The sequence below is a fragment of the Aegilops tauschii genome, chromosome 3, assembly GCF_002575655.3.
Source record: "Aegilops tauschii subsp. strangulata cultivar AL8/78 chromosome 3, Aet v6.0, whole genome shotgun sequence".
In the NCBI taxonomy this organism is placed as follows: Eukaryota; Viridiplantae; Streptophyta; class Magnoliopsida; order Poales; family Poaceae; genus Aegilops; species Aegilops tauschii.
In genome coordinates this window covers 622,899,410-622,912,869 of record NC_053037.3, presented here as the reverse complement: position 1 = coordinate 622,912,869, position 13,460 = coordinate 622,899,410, and the positions used below count along the sequence as shown (strand labels likewise).

At 50.8% G+C, this 13,460-nt stretch overlaps 2 protein-coding genes across 2 annotated transcripts; one reads left to right on the top strand and one right to left on the bottom strand.

The window, feature by feature from the left end:
• Positions 1–9,355: 9,355 nt before the first annotated feature.
• LOC109738791 (wall-associated receptor kinase 3-like) lies at positions 9,356–9,943 on the bottom strand. Its single transcript, XM_020297893.1, has one exon. The coding sequence runs from the start codon at positions 9,941–9,943 to the stop codon at positions 9,356–9,358; it is 588 nt and encodes a 195-aa protein (XP_020153482.1).
• A 481-nt stretch (positions 9,944–10,424) lies between these two features.
• Positions 10,425–11,012, top strand: LOC109738792 (wall-associated receptor kinase 3-like). Its single transcript, XM_020297894.1, has one exon. The coding sequence runs from the start codon at positions 10,425–10,427 to the stop codon at positions 11,010–11,012; it is 588 nt and encodes a 195-aa protein (XP_020153483.1).
• Positions 11,013–13,460: the final 2,448 nt, after the last annotated feature.

The following is a 13,460-nucleotide window of genomic DNA, read 5'->3' as shown; positions in this document are numbered from 1 at the left end:
GCGTAGTACCCTCCGGCACTGTCACGTCCACAGCTACCGCTACCCATCGAGCTATTTATCTTAGCTCCCACTCGTACCAACCGTGAACCACCACCCATGCGCCATGCAAGCACGCTGTCGAAAGCAAGGAAAAACCGCCCGTGCACCACCGTCCCGATGGATGGGATGCGTCCAAGCTGCGTGTACTATTCGCCTCTTTTCTTCACAAGTGCTTTACTCACGTCAACCAACTTACGACATTGGCTATATATCAATAAAAAAAAGACAATGACTATCGCGGCCGAGGTCTCGCCTAGTTCAGGTCGTCGCGGGCAAACATCTCCTTCTGCCGGTTCGTGAACCAAGCCTTCCTCTCCGGTGACATGTTGTTCTTTGTCGACGCTCATCAATGCTAGTGCCACCTCCTTGGCTTTTGTGTCGGCATAGGTGGCCTCGATCTCTAGCTTCTTGAGTTGAGCGGCCTCCTCGATGTCAAGCTTCCTTCTTTTCACGGCCTCCTCCATGTCAAGCTTCTTCGTTTGAAGATCTAGGTATATCTTCATTTGCTCCTCCTTCCCTTTGCTCCTCCTCTCCTCCCGCACTTCCTTTTGGCTCATCATGTTCTCCAAAGTTCCTTGCAAGGCTATAGAAGACGCATCATGCTTCTCGTCGGCCTTCGAGCTTGTCTTGCTCCTCGGCCTCTTGAGCACGTCTCCCTCATCAGCCACGGCCGCCTTCTCTCCTCTTCTTCTTAAGAGCGTTGTATTGGTCTTTGAACTTGGGGCAATCTTTGATGAGCACCCAACAATGCGTGAGAGTGAATGGCTTGTCTTTGTGCCGGGCCTTGACGCTTCCAAAGATTGGAATGCCTACACAATCAAACATGCGGCCACAATTGTAACAAGAAAGGACATACAATGCATGAAACTAAAATGGCATGCCAACATGAATGGACGCATGATGAAAAAGCGAGAGGTTCATACCAAGTCACCAAGGCCTAGGCCGCTCACGAGATGGGCTTTGACGCTCTCAAGCGCGGCACAATATTTGTTGCACTCTTGTTGGATGAATCTCCATCTTTTTTGGATTGAATTGATACCGCAGGTGCTTGTGAATTGGTAGGGGGCAAACTTTCTTCGCTCAGGAAAGTTCTTGTGAACTCTTGTCCAAAAGATGGCTCCTTTGTGCTCGGCACCTTTGATTGGATCTTGGCCGATTTCCTTCCAACTCTCGCAAATCAAAGTGTCCTCAGCTTGGCTATATGATCCCGCGCGAATGCTTTTCCTCCTCTTTTGTGTTTTGGCCTTTTGGGTGAGCTCATCGATAAACAACAATGGCTCCGCGGAAATGTCGACCTCTTCTTCTTCATATTCACAATGCAAGTCATCATATTCATGCCACGAGTTGCCATGGTCGTCCTCATCACCATCATCATGGCCGGCGAACTGAGTAGCATCATAGGTACCGCGGCCATCCTGGCTTTGGGTCGCGTCCGGATCAAAAGCTTGCTCTTGGCCGGCGAAGTGGAACGCCTCACCACGACCCTCGAAGATGACGTTATGCATGAACGAGGCGTAGTAAGGGTCGTCGACCGTCGTTGTCTGCGTCGGTGGTGGCATTTCGTCGAAAAGATTGCGGGCGCCGGCCATGTGAGCCGGCGCGAACGACTGGGGCTGCTTCCTTTGCGCGCCGTCTTCACAATGGCCAGTGCCACTGTACCCCGGCATGATGTTGAGGTCGATGATGCCTGCGGGGCGTGGTCGGATCGACCACGACGTAGTCCGGTGACGTAGAGAATCGCGTCTGCCCATGGCCGTGTGGCGGCGGAGGACGAACATCCGGCGTCTCGTGTGTGACGGACGAGCTCGAGGAATGGTGTTGCAGCGGACAATGGACCGAGGAGCCTGTGCTGGCCGCGGCCATGGCAGTGGCCGAGAGATTGGCTGGCGTGGGGCGGCCCATACCCAACATGAGGAGGGCATGCGCCTTGGAGACAATAGACTCCTAGTGGTCGAGGTCGGCCTGGTGCTGCAACGCACGCTGCAGGGCACACTCGGCAGCGTACTGGCGGCCTTCTTCTCCGCCGCGGCGGTTCGTCAGTTCCTCCTCTTGGCTGATTCGGCGCCGAGCTTGGCGGCCTCCGCCGGCATGAGCTCTGACTGAGGCTTCTTCATAGGCTTCTTTTTCTACGCCATGGGGTGGGCGACCGGTGGTGGGTCGCCAGGATTCGCCTCGTCGGCCATGGTGGATGCAGGGAGGGAGAAGGCCGGGGCACGGGAGCGTTTTGGAGGAAAGGGAGGGAAAGTGGCCGCTTGTGCCACCAACGAGCGGACCAGGGGAGGACTAGGCCGCGTCCCGCCCGTCCGCGCGCTATCCGTTCGGCCGCAAACTCGGCTCAAACTTGGGCCGGGAATGGGTCGAAAGCGGATAGAAAACGGACAACGGTCCGTTTGCCACCAAACGGACGCGGGCAGACCATTTGGAGTCGTGCGTTGGAGTTGGCCTAAAGGGTGCTTTATTCATTCATAATATCACATCAAAAAGAAAAGAAAAAATACATATATATCCATCTAAAGAAAGAAAGACAATGACTATAATATCAAACAATAAAAATCAAATACATGCTCGACCTTTGTATAACTAGAATGCACATAGCCAACCATGTTCACACTATTTGAAGTTTAGCAATCGTACCAAGTTAAAATACGACTAAATAGACAGACTAAGACAAGAAAGACGTTGAAGCGGCGCGCCGGCCGAGAGAGCTCTGCCCGCCGCTTCCCGGTGCAAGCGACTGCTGCGCGTTCAAACAACATGACGGTTGCTCATCCGTCCGTCTGCCGCCCACATTGATGGAACACGGTTGCCGAGACGTCTCCTCTAAGCCGCTGCTCCGGCCATAGCCGCATTCGTCCGCCTCCGATCTCTCTCCGCCCACGTCGTCGTCCTCTGGGACGGGCTAACATCATACCAGAAGAAGGGGATGACTGTCATTCCTGTCGGCTGGCAGGATGGCAGGGAGCCGGAGGACGACGACGTCCCAATGGAGGACGCCGCCGCCGCTGACGAGCCGGCGCCACCATCCTCGTTCGCGCCACCCTCCTCCTCCTTCACGCCATCCTCCCCGGTGCATTGCACCATGACTATCGGCGAGGCCCGTTCCCATTACATGTACATGGTGTGGGAGGAGCGGGATGAGCAGTTTCGGGTGGCGTAGGCCGACGCCGCCTACAACCACCTCCTCCTCCCGGAGCATCTGCAGGCAAAGGAGCAGCTCGCCACCAGCAGGGTGGTCATGCGGGACACGACATGGCGGAGCAGGAGGTGTTGCTCCAGTCCTACCGCTACGCCTGCGAGATCCGCCTCGCCCGCTGGCGGTGCCTCCAGCGGGTGGCGGAGGTGGCAGCCCTCGGCAAGGAGTGCGATGGAGAGGCGGGCGAGGTGGTGGTCGGCAAGATCGACGACGCGGAGGACATCGCCGATGCCGCTTTCTGCCACCACGACCACGAAGCTGGCACGTCCGCGGGCGCCGCCGGCAGCGAGGAAGAGTAGTGCACGGTAGGTCGCCGCCGATCTGGTTCCAGGAAGGCCACCACTCCTCCTCTCCCGTCGACGCCAAGCTTGGTGGGCTGAGCATCGTCTGCATATTAGTTGCTTGGCGGCGACGGAGGCGGCCAACTTCAGTTCCCGAGGCTCCAGAGGCGGAGCTGGAGAGCGCCGAGATGAAGCTGGAGAAGAAGCTTATGTCCTCGGTGCTCATGGCTAGACACGGGGACCGGACGCCGGCGACCATTTAGATTAAGTATTAGCTATACCTTCAGAGTTAGACTAGCACATGTAAATGTAATGAAATCCGTCATGTTTATATGAAATCTGGCCGTGCTTGAATGAATTTCGTCCGGTTGGTTAGAACTATTGTCCAAATATATGCGGCTACGATTGGATGATGGCCTCCCGCATCCATGTTCGCGGACTGGCCCCCTTATTCATAAATGAATGCCGGAGAAAATTTGTGGGTTGCCGTCGAAGATGCCCTAAAAGCACTAGCCGATCCTAAATCAAGACGCTGGGGAGCTCTTTCCTTTTCGAAGTCATCTTGGCCACTCCAAAGTCACCTTCGATTCGGCAAGTTAAGCAACCAGGGTCATGCGACCTAATTTCCTGATCTGAACCGAGCTAGTTTTTGCTAAGAAGATCTTGTCCATGCTCAAATTCGGCAACTGTAGCCGATCAAGAACCCAGCCAACTCGCTATTTAAGAGAAAGAAGATAAGCATAGCCAAGTAAAAACAATACTCCTATGTGTGTTCTTGTCCCGAAGATCATATCTACGGGGACTGAGATACGTTTATATTTTATTTGCATCAAGATTTTCTTTATCGTGCCATTCTTTTTGGAGACCCCGAAGATGAGGATACATTATTATTATTATTTTGAAGGGAAGATGAGGATACATTTTTGTGCTAGGTGACTACCATCTCAGAATGTTGAGAGACAACGTGTTGACGGGGTAGTGGTACCATGTTAGGCCAACTCCAATGCGCGACCCTAAACGGACGTTCGGTTTGTCCCGTTTTCATCCGTTTGAGGCAGGAAAATGGACACAGCCATTCGCTTGCGGTCGTGCGGGCGTCGGTGCACCCAACGGATCGGCCGCACCCCAAACTGTCCATTTGTTTGGACGCGAAAATAAACCCCCAAAACACCAAATAAAAACATTAAAAACAACCTCAAAAATATTAAACGCGGGCATTAAAACGTCCACATTACCCAAGTTCGCACATTAATATAAACAAGATAATAAAAACATTAAAAAAAAGGGGCCGTCATCGCCGCCCTGGCCGCCGTCTACTGCTCGTCGCCGGTGAGGTCGACGTATGGAGGTGGCTGCCAGAGGTGGGCTGGCGGAGCCGGCTACTGTGCCGCCTGCGGTGGCGCCTGCACGACCTCTTCACGCGGCGGGGATGGTGACCAGTGGCCGACGTCCACCTCGGGCGTGCACGGCACGGTCTCCGTCCACGTCCAGGACTGCCCGACCAATGTCGGGTTCCATCTCGTCGCCTCCTCCATCGCCACCTCTGGCCGCACCTCCTCCATGGCCTCCTCCTTCACGTACGCATCGAGCTCGGGGAAGGCGACGTCGCCGGCCGCGGAGACGGCCAGCATCTCCTCGAGGCCCTCCCATTGGCGCTCGTCGTGGGTGTGGAGGGACTCCTCCATCACCATCCTCTCGAGCTCCTCTTGCTCGGCGGCTGACATTGGCTCGGGAGGTGGGGACGGAGACGACGACGGCATAGGGGTGAGGCCACGAACCTGCCTGTGGCCGGGCACCTGGGGCACACTGGGACGTCCAGCGCACGGGCGACGCGGGCTCTGCGGATGGCCTGCAAAACAGGACTGCCGCTGGATGTTGTGCTCGCCGGGGAGCCACGTATCCCAGAGAGGCGAGTCCATGGCGTACCCCCAGTCGTGGATGAGGTTCAGGGGCAGGCGGGCGCGGCGACGATGGATCTCCTTCCGACTCGGGCGCGGCTGCTCACCTGGACTGGCGGGACAGGCACGCCATCCGCGGAGACGTGCCAGTTGTTGGGGAGGTGCACTTCGCCCCACGGCAACGACGTGCGCGTCTCCCAGTAACGCTGGCACACCTCCGCCTTGACGTACGGCCGCCATCGTGGTGGGGCGCCGCCCGACGCGATATGGAACACAGGCGGTGGAGGTGGAGGTGAAGGCGGGGTGGAGGAGCGGCGACGGTGGCCGGGTGCCGACCCGGCCTCGTGGTCGTGCCTCGTCTTGCGACCAGGGAACCATCGCCCCACCATTGTCGCCGGCGGAGGGGGGAGCGCTAGGGTTTGCTTGTCGGGGTTTGAGGAGGAAGGCCGGCCAGGAAGTGGAAGTTGTGGACTGGCCGGTCCACGGCTTCCCATTTAAGAAGGACGACGACCGCAGGATATGTGGCTGACAGACGGGGCTCGTCGTGCGTGCGCATTTACCTTGGGTGGTGGTGGTAGTTGGGCGGCCGCCACGCGTCCTCGAGGCGGACGACCCGCAAGTGCGTGCCCGTCTGTTCGGTGTCCGTGTGGACGCAAGCCGAGCGCATGTTTGCGCCGGAAATGGGTCAGGCCGAACGCCAAACGGACAACATTTGAGCATGTGGCCGCGTGTTGGGCCGTGTCATCTGTCCGTCTTGATCCAAACGGATGTCGACGAACACGATGGGATCGAGCGTTGGAGTTGGCCTTAGGTGCGGTCAGGCGGTTGCCTGTGAGGTCATGTGGCTCCATGGTTCAGCAGAAGTTCGCCAGCTTGTAGGATTGTGCTTGTTTACCTGAGCAGGTTGGTAACAACTTTTTGTCTTGTTTTTAATTACGGGATGATGCAATTATTTTTCCTTCATTTTATTTATTTTTCAAAAAACGTGTCATGTGTTCCACCGAGTACCTTTCACCGCCACAATCTTGCAACCATCTCTCTAAGCTTGCGGGCACCGATCAGATGTCACTTCTCCACCCGTCCCAATTTATATGGTGTTCAGGCGATTTGATTATCAGTTGGACCTATAAAATGTGGTTTTCGTGTCATAAAAAATCATTAATAATTAATAATTGTATTAAAAATCAACGGTATATGGCATGTTACTGAATATTATTGCTTAGATTAACGATCAAAGGTCAATCGTGAAATACGAAGGCCGGTAGTTTTAATTGAAAAGGAAAAAAAGGGAATTTTTATTAGCTTCTTAATCGTGACTTAATAAATAATGCCACCCTTCTCCGTACGCTTGCAATGATGCAGGTTTTAGGCTGCCCATCTGCACAGTTAATCTGAATCTGCGCGCCATGCTCAACTATTGGGAACGATAATCTGCAGTACCCATCTGCACAGAAAAGGTATCATGAACAGGCCATGCAATTGCAAACTAGCTATAGTTAGCGGTGTTCCTGTACATACGTCCACAGTGCGATTAAAGCTAATTAATTCACAGGTCGATCATGGAGATCATGTCGCCCGGATCCCATCTATGCTTACATGCATATTGATTGGTCGATCCATGACTAGCTGTTTCAACATTCAAATGTATGTACATACGTGAAGTTAACAAGTACTACCTCCGTCCTGGCTTATTGGTCTTCATTATATCTTATGCCAAATTTTGACCCAAAACTTAACTAACAAAATGTTAATGCATATCACCAAAAATTGTATCATTGGATTCGTATTTGAACATAGTTTCTGCTGATGTTATTTATAATATCATGCATTAATGTTTTATTAGTTAGATCAATAGTCAAAATCTAACACAAAATACGAAGGAGACCAATAAATCAGAACGGGGTACTGTAAGTCAAATGCGGTGAAGAATTGTGCAGCAATATAAAACTTACTGGCCCGTTTCTAAATATAAGACGTTTTAACAGTTTAATTAAGCAAGGACGTGAAAGATGAGTGGATGACAAGTGGGCCGACTCTAAGAAAGAGAAAAACAGAGAGTGACAAGTGGACTGTGCATGCATGCATGGGTGGGGGACCAGCGGCTGCCAAAAAGGAAGCAGATGGAATCGCCCAGTGCTTGTTGCGCAACAGCATATCGATTGACCGCTCTGTTTTCACACCACTCTGTTTTTCCTGCTCTCCTCTGTTCTAGTGTGGTATTCGAGTATGTAAAATGTAACATACCTGCACAGGTGATGTACCTGTACATAGAAGCCACGTACCACACTCAGAGGTTGCATTACCTGTCATCCAGTTTTTTGTTTTCCTTTTTCTACATCTTACTTGTTGCTCACTGCGTTCCAAAAAATATTTGTCGTGGTTTTAAAACCACGGCAAGTATTTTGGACCGGAGTTAAAACCACGATAAGTATTTTGGAAGAGGGAAGTACTGTGTCGCTAGTTTTTAGTACTCCTCCATCCAACTGCAACAAGTTTATCGAAAGGTTTATCAACATCCAGAATACCAAACCAATTCCATTTGATTCCTCACAAATATGTTTTCAAATTGTATGTATTTGGTTTTGTAGTTATAGATAATTTTTCTCTATAAACTCGGTTAAAGTTTGTGAACCTTGATTTCTGTGAAAACAGTGCACACTATATTACAAGACGAAGGAAGTATAAAATTTTGCAAACCTAGAGAGTGAATGACCAAAAAACTATTCTCGGAATAGAAATATAAAAACTGCAAGTAGTACTCGTAGTATTGCTGTGTTGCTTGTATTGAGTCAGTTGATGGTGTCTCTTGGGTTAGTAGATGGCGGTCCGCCAATCGTCAACAATGCATCGATAGGTCATTGAAGGTGGTCTAAGGAGGGGATATGCGGAGATAATTGCACGTATCGTCCTGGAAGTCGACGGCGAGGTCCAACATGATCCTGGAAGTTGAGAAGTGCTTCAATACGGTCTCGATACATGGAAATACGTGATCAATACGGTCCTGGAAGTTGAAACGGCAGTCCTAGCTCTACACGCTGCATACATATTGCATATTCTCGCGTACTACATGTCAGCACGGGGCCACGTCCGTATAGGACCCATGTGTCAGTGGGCGCCAGAAATAGAAGAAACAAAAGGCGGTGGGGGGTTTCAAACCTGCGACCTCGGCACATACGTCGCGTGTGCTTAGCCACCAGACAAGCGCTTTTTCTTGATTGCTGTAGGGATGTATTTCCTACTCCCTCTCTTCCGAAATAGTTGTCGTTGGGGTTTTTTTTCAGACCAGGTGAAAACGAGCAAATGTACAAAAATACCCCTGATTTGAAAACGAGTCGTCGTCTTCCTCCGCCTCCACCAGGCTCCTCCTCGTAGCCTTCCTCCGCCAGGCCACCTGCGGCCTCCACCTCCTCCAGCTGCTAGTCCGGCCACCTCCTCCTCCGCCCTCCACCTCCTCCTCCTCCTCCGCCCTCCACCACCTCCTCCTCCTCCGCCCAGTCTGGTGGCCACCGCTCCCAATTTGATCGCCGCCGCCCCAGCCTAGCCGCCGCCACCTCCTCCTCCTCCTCCGCCCAGTCTGGTGGCCACCGCTCACTGCACTGACCAGCCTGATCCTTGCCACTCCCCTGCCCGGTCCTGGCTGCTCCCCCACCTGGTCCTCGCCAGGTACTCCTCGTTGCTCCCAATTCATATCAGTTTTTGCCAGATGCAGAATTGGGAGAATTTGTCGATGCTTATAGGTACAATAGTCTGTAAAATTGATCAGGAGACATTCAATCAGGAAGAATTTGTTAAGATCAATAACTATAGCAATCAGACAAGATCATCACCCTCATAATTGGCATCAAAAGAAATTACTGGAGTGTAATGATCAATTGGGAAACCTGTAATGCATGAGAAAATGATGTTGTTGCTGTCCTCCTGCTGATGTTGTCCAATTGTCAAATTTAGAGATTGATGTTGCACATGTAGCCTGGGCCATTGGTTGCACCCACACAATAGCTGTTTGAACTGACACATGCATAACCCATTGGCACCGTTGCTCCATCCTTTGGGTAGGAGCCATTTCTGATGGCCCAGTCAGAAATAACAGGGACACCTCTCTTGGCTCTCTTGTTGATGAACCCAAGACGCCCGACAAGGTCCTGTTGACTGAAGCTGTACCATCCAACCTCTGCAAGCATAGCGTAGAAGCATGGGTTGAATGTCCATACACTGCTCTGGTTGATGATCAAGAGCGCCGCAAAGTTGGTGAGGTTTGGGGTGATGGTGGTTTTGCAGCAGCCCTTCCTAGTGCACGGCGCACCGTTGGACGTGCTGTTGATGCCCTGGCAGTAGGAGTAGCAGCCGACCACGTACAGGTCTGGGTTGCTGTGCAGGTAGCCACCAATGATACCCATGGTGTTGCAACCGATGACCATGAAGCGGTTGCGCGTGGTCGATGGAAACAAATTCAATAGACCATTTGAGATCAATACTTGGATATTTAAAGAACTTTCTATAAAACGGTGTATCCTGATGAATGATGCCAACATTAAGAAAAGCCAACAGTCCTGACAGTAAATAAGAATGAAAATTGTGAAAAGTGTGAATGACAGATGTGGAAAACTAAAGTGTCAACAATGTCCACATGCTTCTAATAATGAGGAAAAAAAGAGGTATCTCAATCCAATGGGAATATGGGATCATTTACTCTGTTGACATAGTGTGTGATCCTTGTAAAACATGGTGTGTGTTGATGGTCTCACTCACAGGATGGTGTGCGTGTCAGGGAAAAGAAGCAATAATCCATCCTGTGAGTGAGACCATCAACACACACACACCATGTTTTACAAGGATCACACACTATGTCAACTGAGTAAGTGATCCCATATTCCCATTGGATTGAGATACCTCTTTTTTTCCTCATTATTAGAAGCATGTGGACATTGTTGACACTTTAGTTTTCCACATCTGTCATTCACACTTTTCACAATTTTCATTCTTATTTACTGTTAGGACTGTTGGCTTTTCTTAATGTTGGCATCATTCATCAGGATACACCGTTTTATAGAAAGTTCTTTAAATATCCAAGTATTGATCTCAAATGGTCTATTGAATTTGTTTCCATCGACCACGCGCAACCGCTTCATGGTCATCGGTTGCAACACCATGGGTATCATTGGTGGCTACCTGCACAGCAACCCAGACCTGTACGTGGCCGGCTGCTACTCCTACTGCCAGGGCATCAACAGCACGTCCAACGGTGCGCCGTGCACTAGGAAGGGCTGCTGCGAAACCACCATCACCCCAAACCTCACCAACTTTGCGGCGCTCTTGATCATCACCCAGAGCAGTGTATGGACATTCAACCCATGCTTCTACGCTATGCTTGCAGAGGTTGGATGGTACAGCTTCAGTCAACAGGACCTTGTCGGGCGTCTTGGGTTCATCAACAAGAGAGCCAAGAGAGGTATCCCTGTTATTTCTGACTGGGCCATCAGAAATGGCTCCTGCCCAAAGGATGGAGCAACGGTGCCAATGGGTTATGCATGTGTTAGTTCAAGCAGCTATTGTGTGGGTGCAACCAATGGCCCAGGCTACATGTGCAACATCAATCTCTAAATTTGACAATTGGACAACATCAGCAGGAGGACAGCAACAACATCATTTTCTCATGCATTACAGGTTTCCCAATTGATCATTACACTCCAGTAATTTCTTCTGATGCCAATTGTGAGGGTGATGATCTTGTCTGATTGCTATAGTTATTGATCTTAACAAATTCTTCCTGATTGAATGTGTCCTGATCAATTTTACAGACTATTGTACCTATAAGCATCGACAAATTCTCCCAATTCTGCATCTGGCGAAAACTGATATGAATTGGGAGCAACGAGGAGTACCTGGCGAGGACCAGGCGGGGGAGCAGCCAGGACCGGGCGGGGGAGCAGCAAGGATCAGGCTGGTCAGTGCAGTGAGCGCTGGCCACCAGACTGGGCGGAGGAGGAGGAGGAGGAGGTGGCGGCGGCTAGCAGGGCCGGTCCTGGGGCAGGGCGAACGGGGCGGCCGCCCCGGGCCCCCAAAAGTCAGGGGGGCCCTCCCAGGTACATATACGTTTGTACGTACAGGCATGCAGTTCTTCGATTGAAAAAAATTGAAGCCAATCTGAACGCCTCGCTCAGCCTCTGGTGTGCTAGCTTAAGAAACTAAAAAAGATATGGTGGGCCTGGCCCATGTTTGCACGTACGTGGAGACCGGAGAGGAAAAGGGGTCGTTCGATTCACTAATCACGATTTCTTGTAACTTCGGATCGGTTGTTCCTGCCCTTTTGGCTGTTCCGCCATTCCTGTTCGTCTAACCCTCTTTGACTCTGCCTCCTCGTGAACGACGCGACGACTGCAGCAGGTACGTCTCGTCGCGCCCTCTTCCTTCGCATGTTCTTCTTCCTTTCTTTTATTTCCGGTCCTGGTTCCCAACTTGTCGATCGATTGAACATGTTAACAGGGAATTGTTGTTAGGGCGCTCGAATCATTGCGTGCTTGTAGCCACATTAGATTACGGAGAGAAGGTACTATACCATGCCTAGCAGATTATCATTAGCTTTGCGCTAATTTTATAAGCTAATTTGTTCCTTTTAAATTTCAGCAGGGTCATGTCGAGTTCGGGTAGAAATTATGCATCCGGAAGTGATAAAAGAAAAAGGAAGAAGGAGGCAGATGAGGAGATAGAAGAATTAAGAGGATCTCTTTCTAAATATATTGTAAGAGCGATACAAGCACTCCAAGAAATCCCGACGAGTTGGTAATAGTTATTGCGGGTGACCAAAACTAATCGCAATCAGGAAGATGATGGTCATACTCCAATAGAAGGCAATGTTGACGTCAACATGCATTATAGCAATGTGAGTGTCCAAGTGATCATGAGCCCATATTTATTTCTATTGCATATCGGATTTTCTTTACTATGCATGTTACTGAAAGAAAGTTTTTTAAAGTTGAAATTGTTGAAGAACTACCTAAGATCTACAACGTCGCAAGAGAGGTTAAATGGCTTGACAACTTTATGCATTGAGAAAAAATTGCTTGATGAAATTGATATTGATACTATCATTAGTGATTTTGCATCTCATAATGTTAGGAGAATTTTTTTTGAAGGTAATATGTAATACATTATGTGATATGTACAATCATTTTGGACGCACTTAATTATTTTCTTTGACACAATTATATCTTCATATGATGATTAATAATTAGACATTTATATTAAGGGCCCGAGGGGCCCCGAATTGTAGTTTCGCCCTGGGCCCCCGAATTCTCAGGACCGGCCCTGGCGGCTAGGCTGGGGCTGCGGTGATCAAATTGGGAGCGGTGGCCACCAGACTGGGCGGAGGAGGAGGAGGTGGTGGAGGGCGGAGGAGGAGGAGGAGGTGGAGGGCGGAGGAGGAGGTGGCCGGACTAGCAGCTGGAGGAGGTGGAGGCCGCAGGTGGCCTGGCGGAGGAAGGCTACGAGGAGGAGCCTGGTGGAGGCGGAGGAAGACGACGACTCGTTTTCAAATCAGGGGTATTTTTGTACATTTGCTCGTTTTCACCTGGTCTGAAAAAACCCCAACGGCAACTATTTCGGAACAGAGGGAGTATTTATTAATATCGATAGCCCTGGTTGAGTTGGCTAGCACGTGCGAGCGAGCGAGCGAACATGCATTCTGCCTGGTCGTGTGTTCGACTCGCTAGGCGATAGCAATTTTAACTTGTATTTTCTCCTCACGCTCACTGACAGGCAGGTCCCACACAGGTGGAGAGAGAGTTGACCTGTTGTCCAGCAGCGCGTTACGCAATACGTATGCGATGTGTAGAGCCAGGACCGTCGTTCCATGCATCAGGACCGTATTGATCACGTATTTCCATGTACCAGGACCGTATTGAAGCACTTCTCAACCTCGAGGACCATGTTGGACCTTGCCGCCGACTTCGAGGACGATACGTGCAATTATCTCGGGATATGCGTGTGAAGTTGATGTTGTTGTGAATTTCTTGTTGGAATTCTGGCATGCATGCTCCCCTCGCGCGGGCA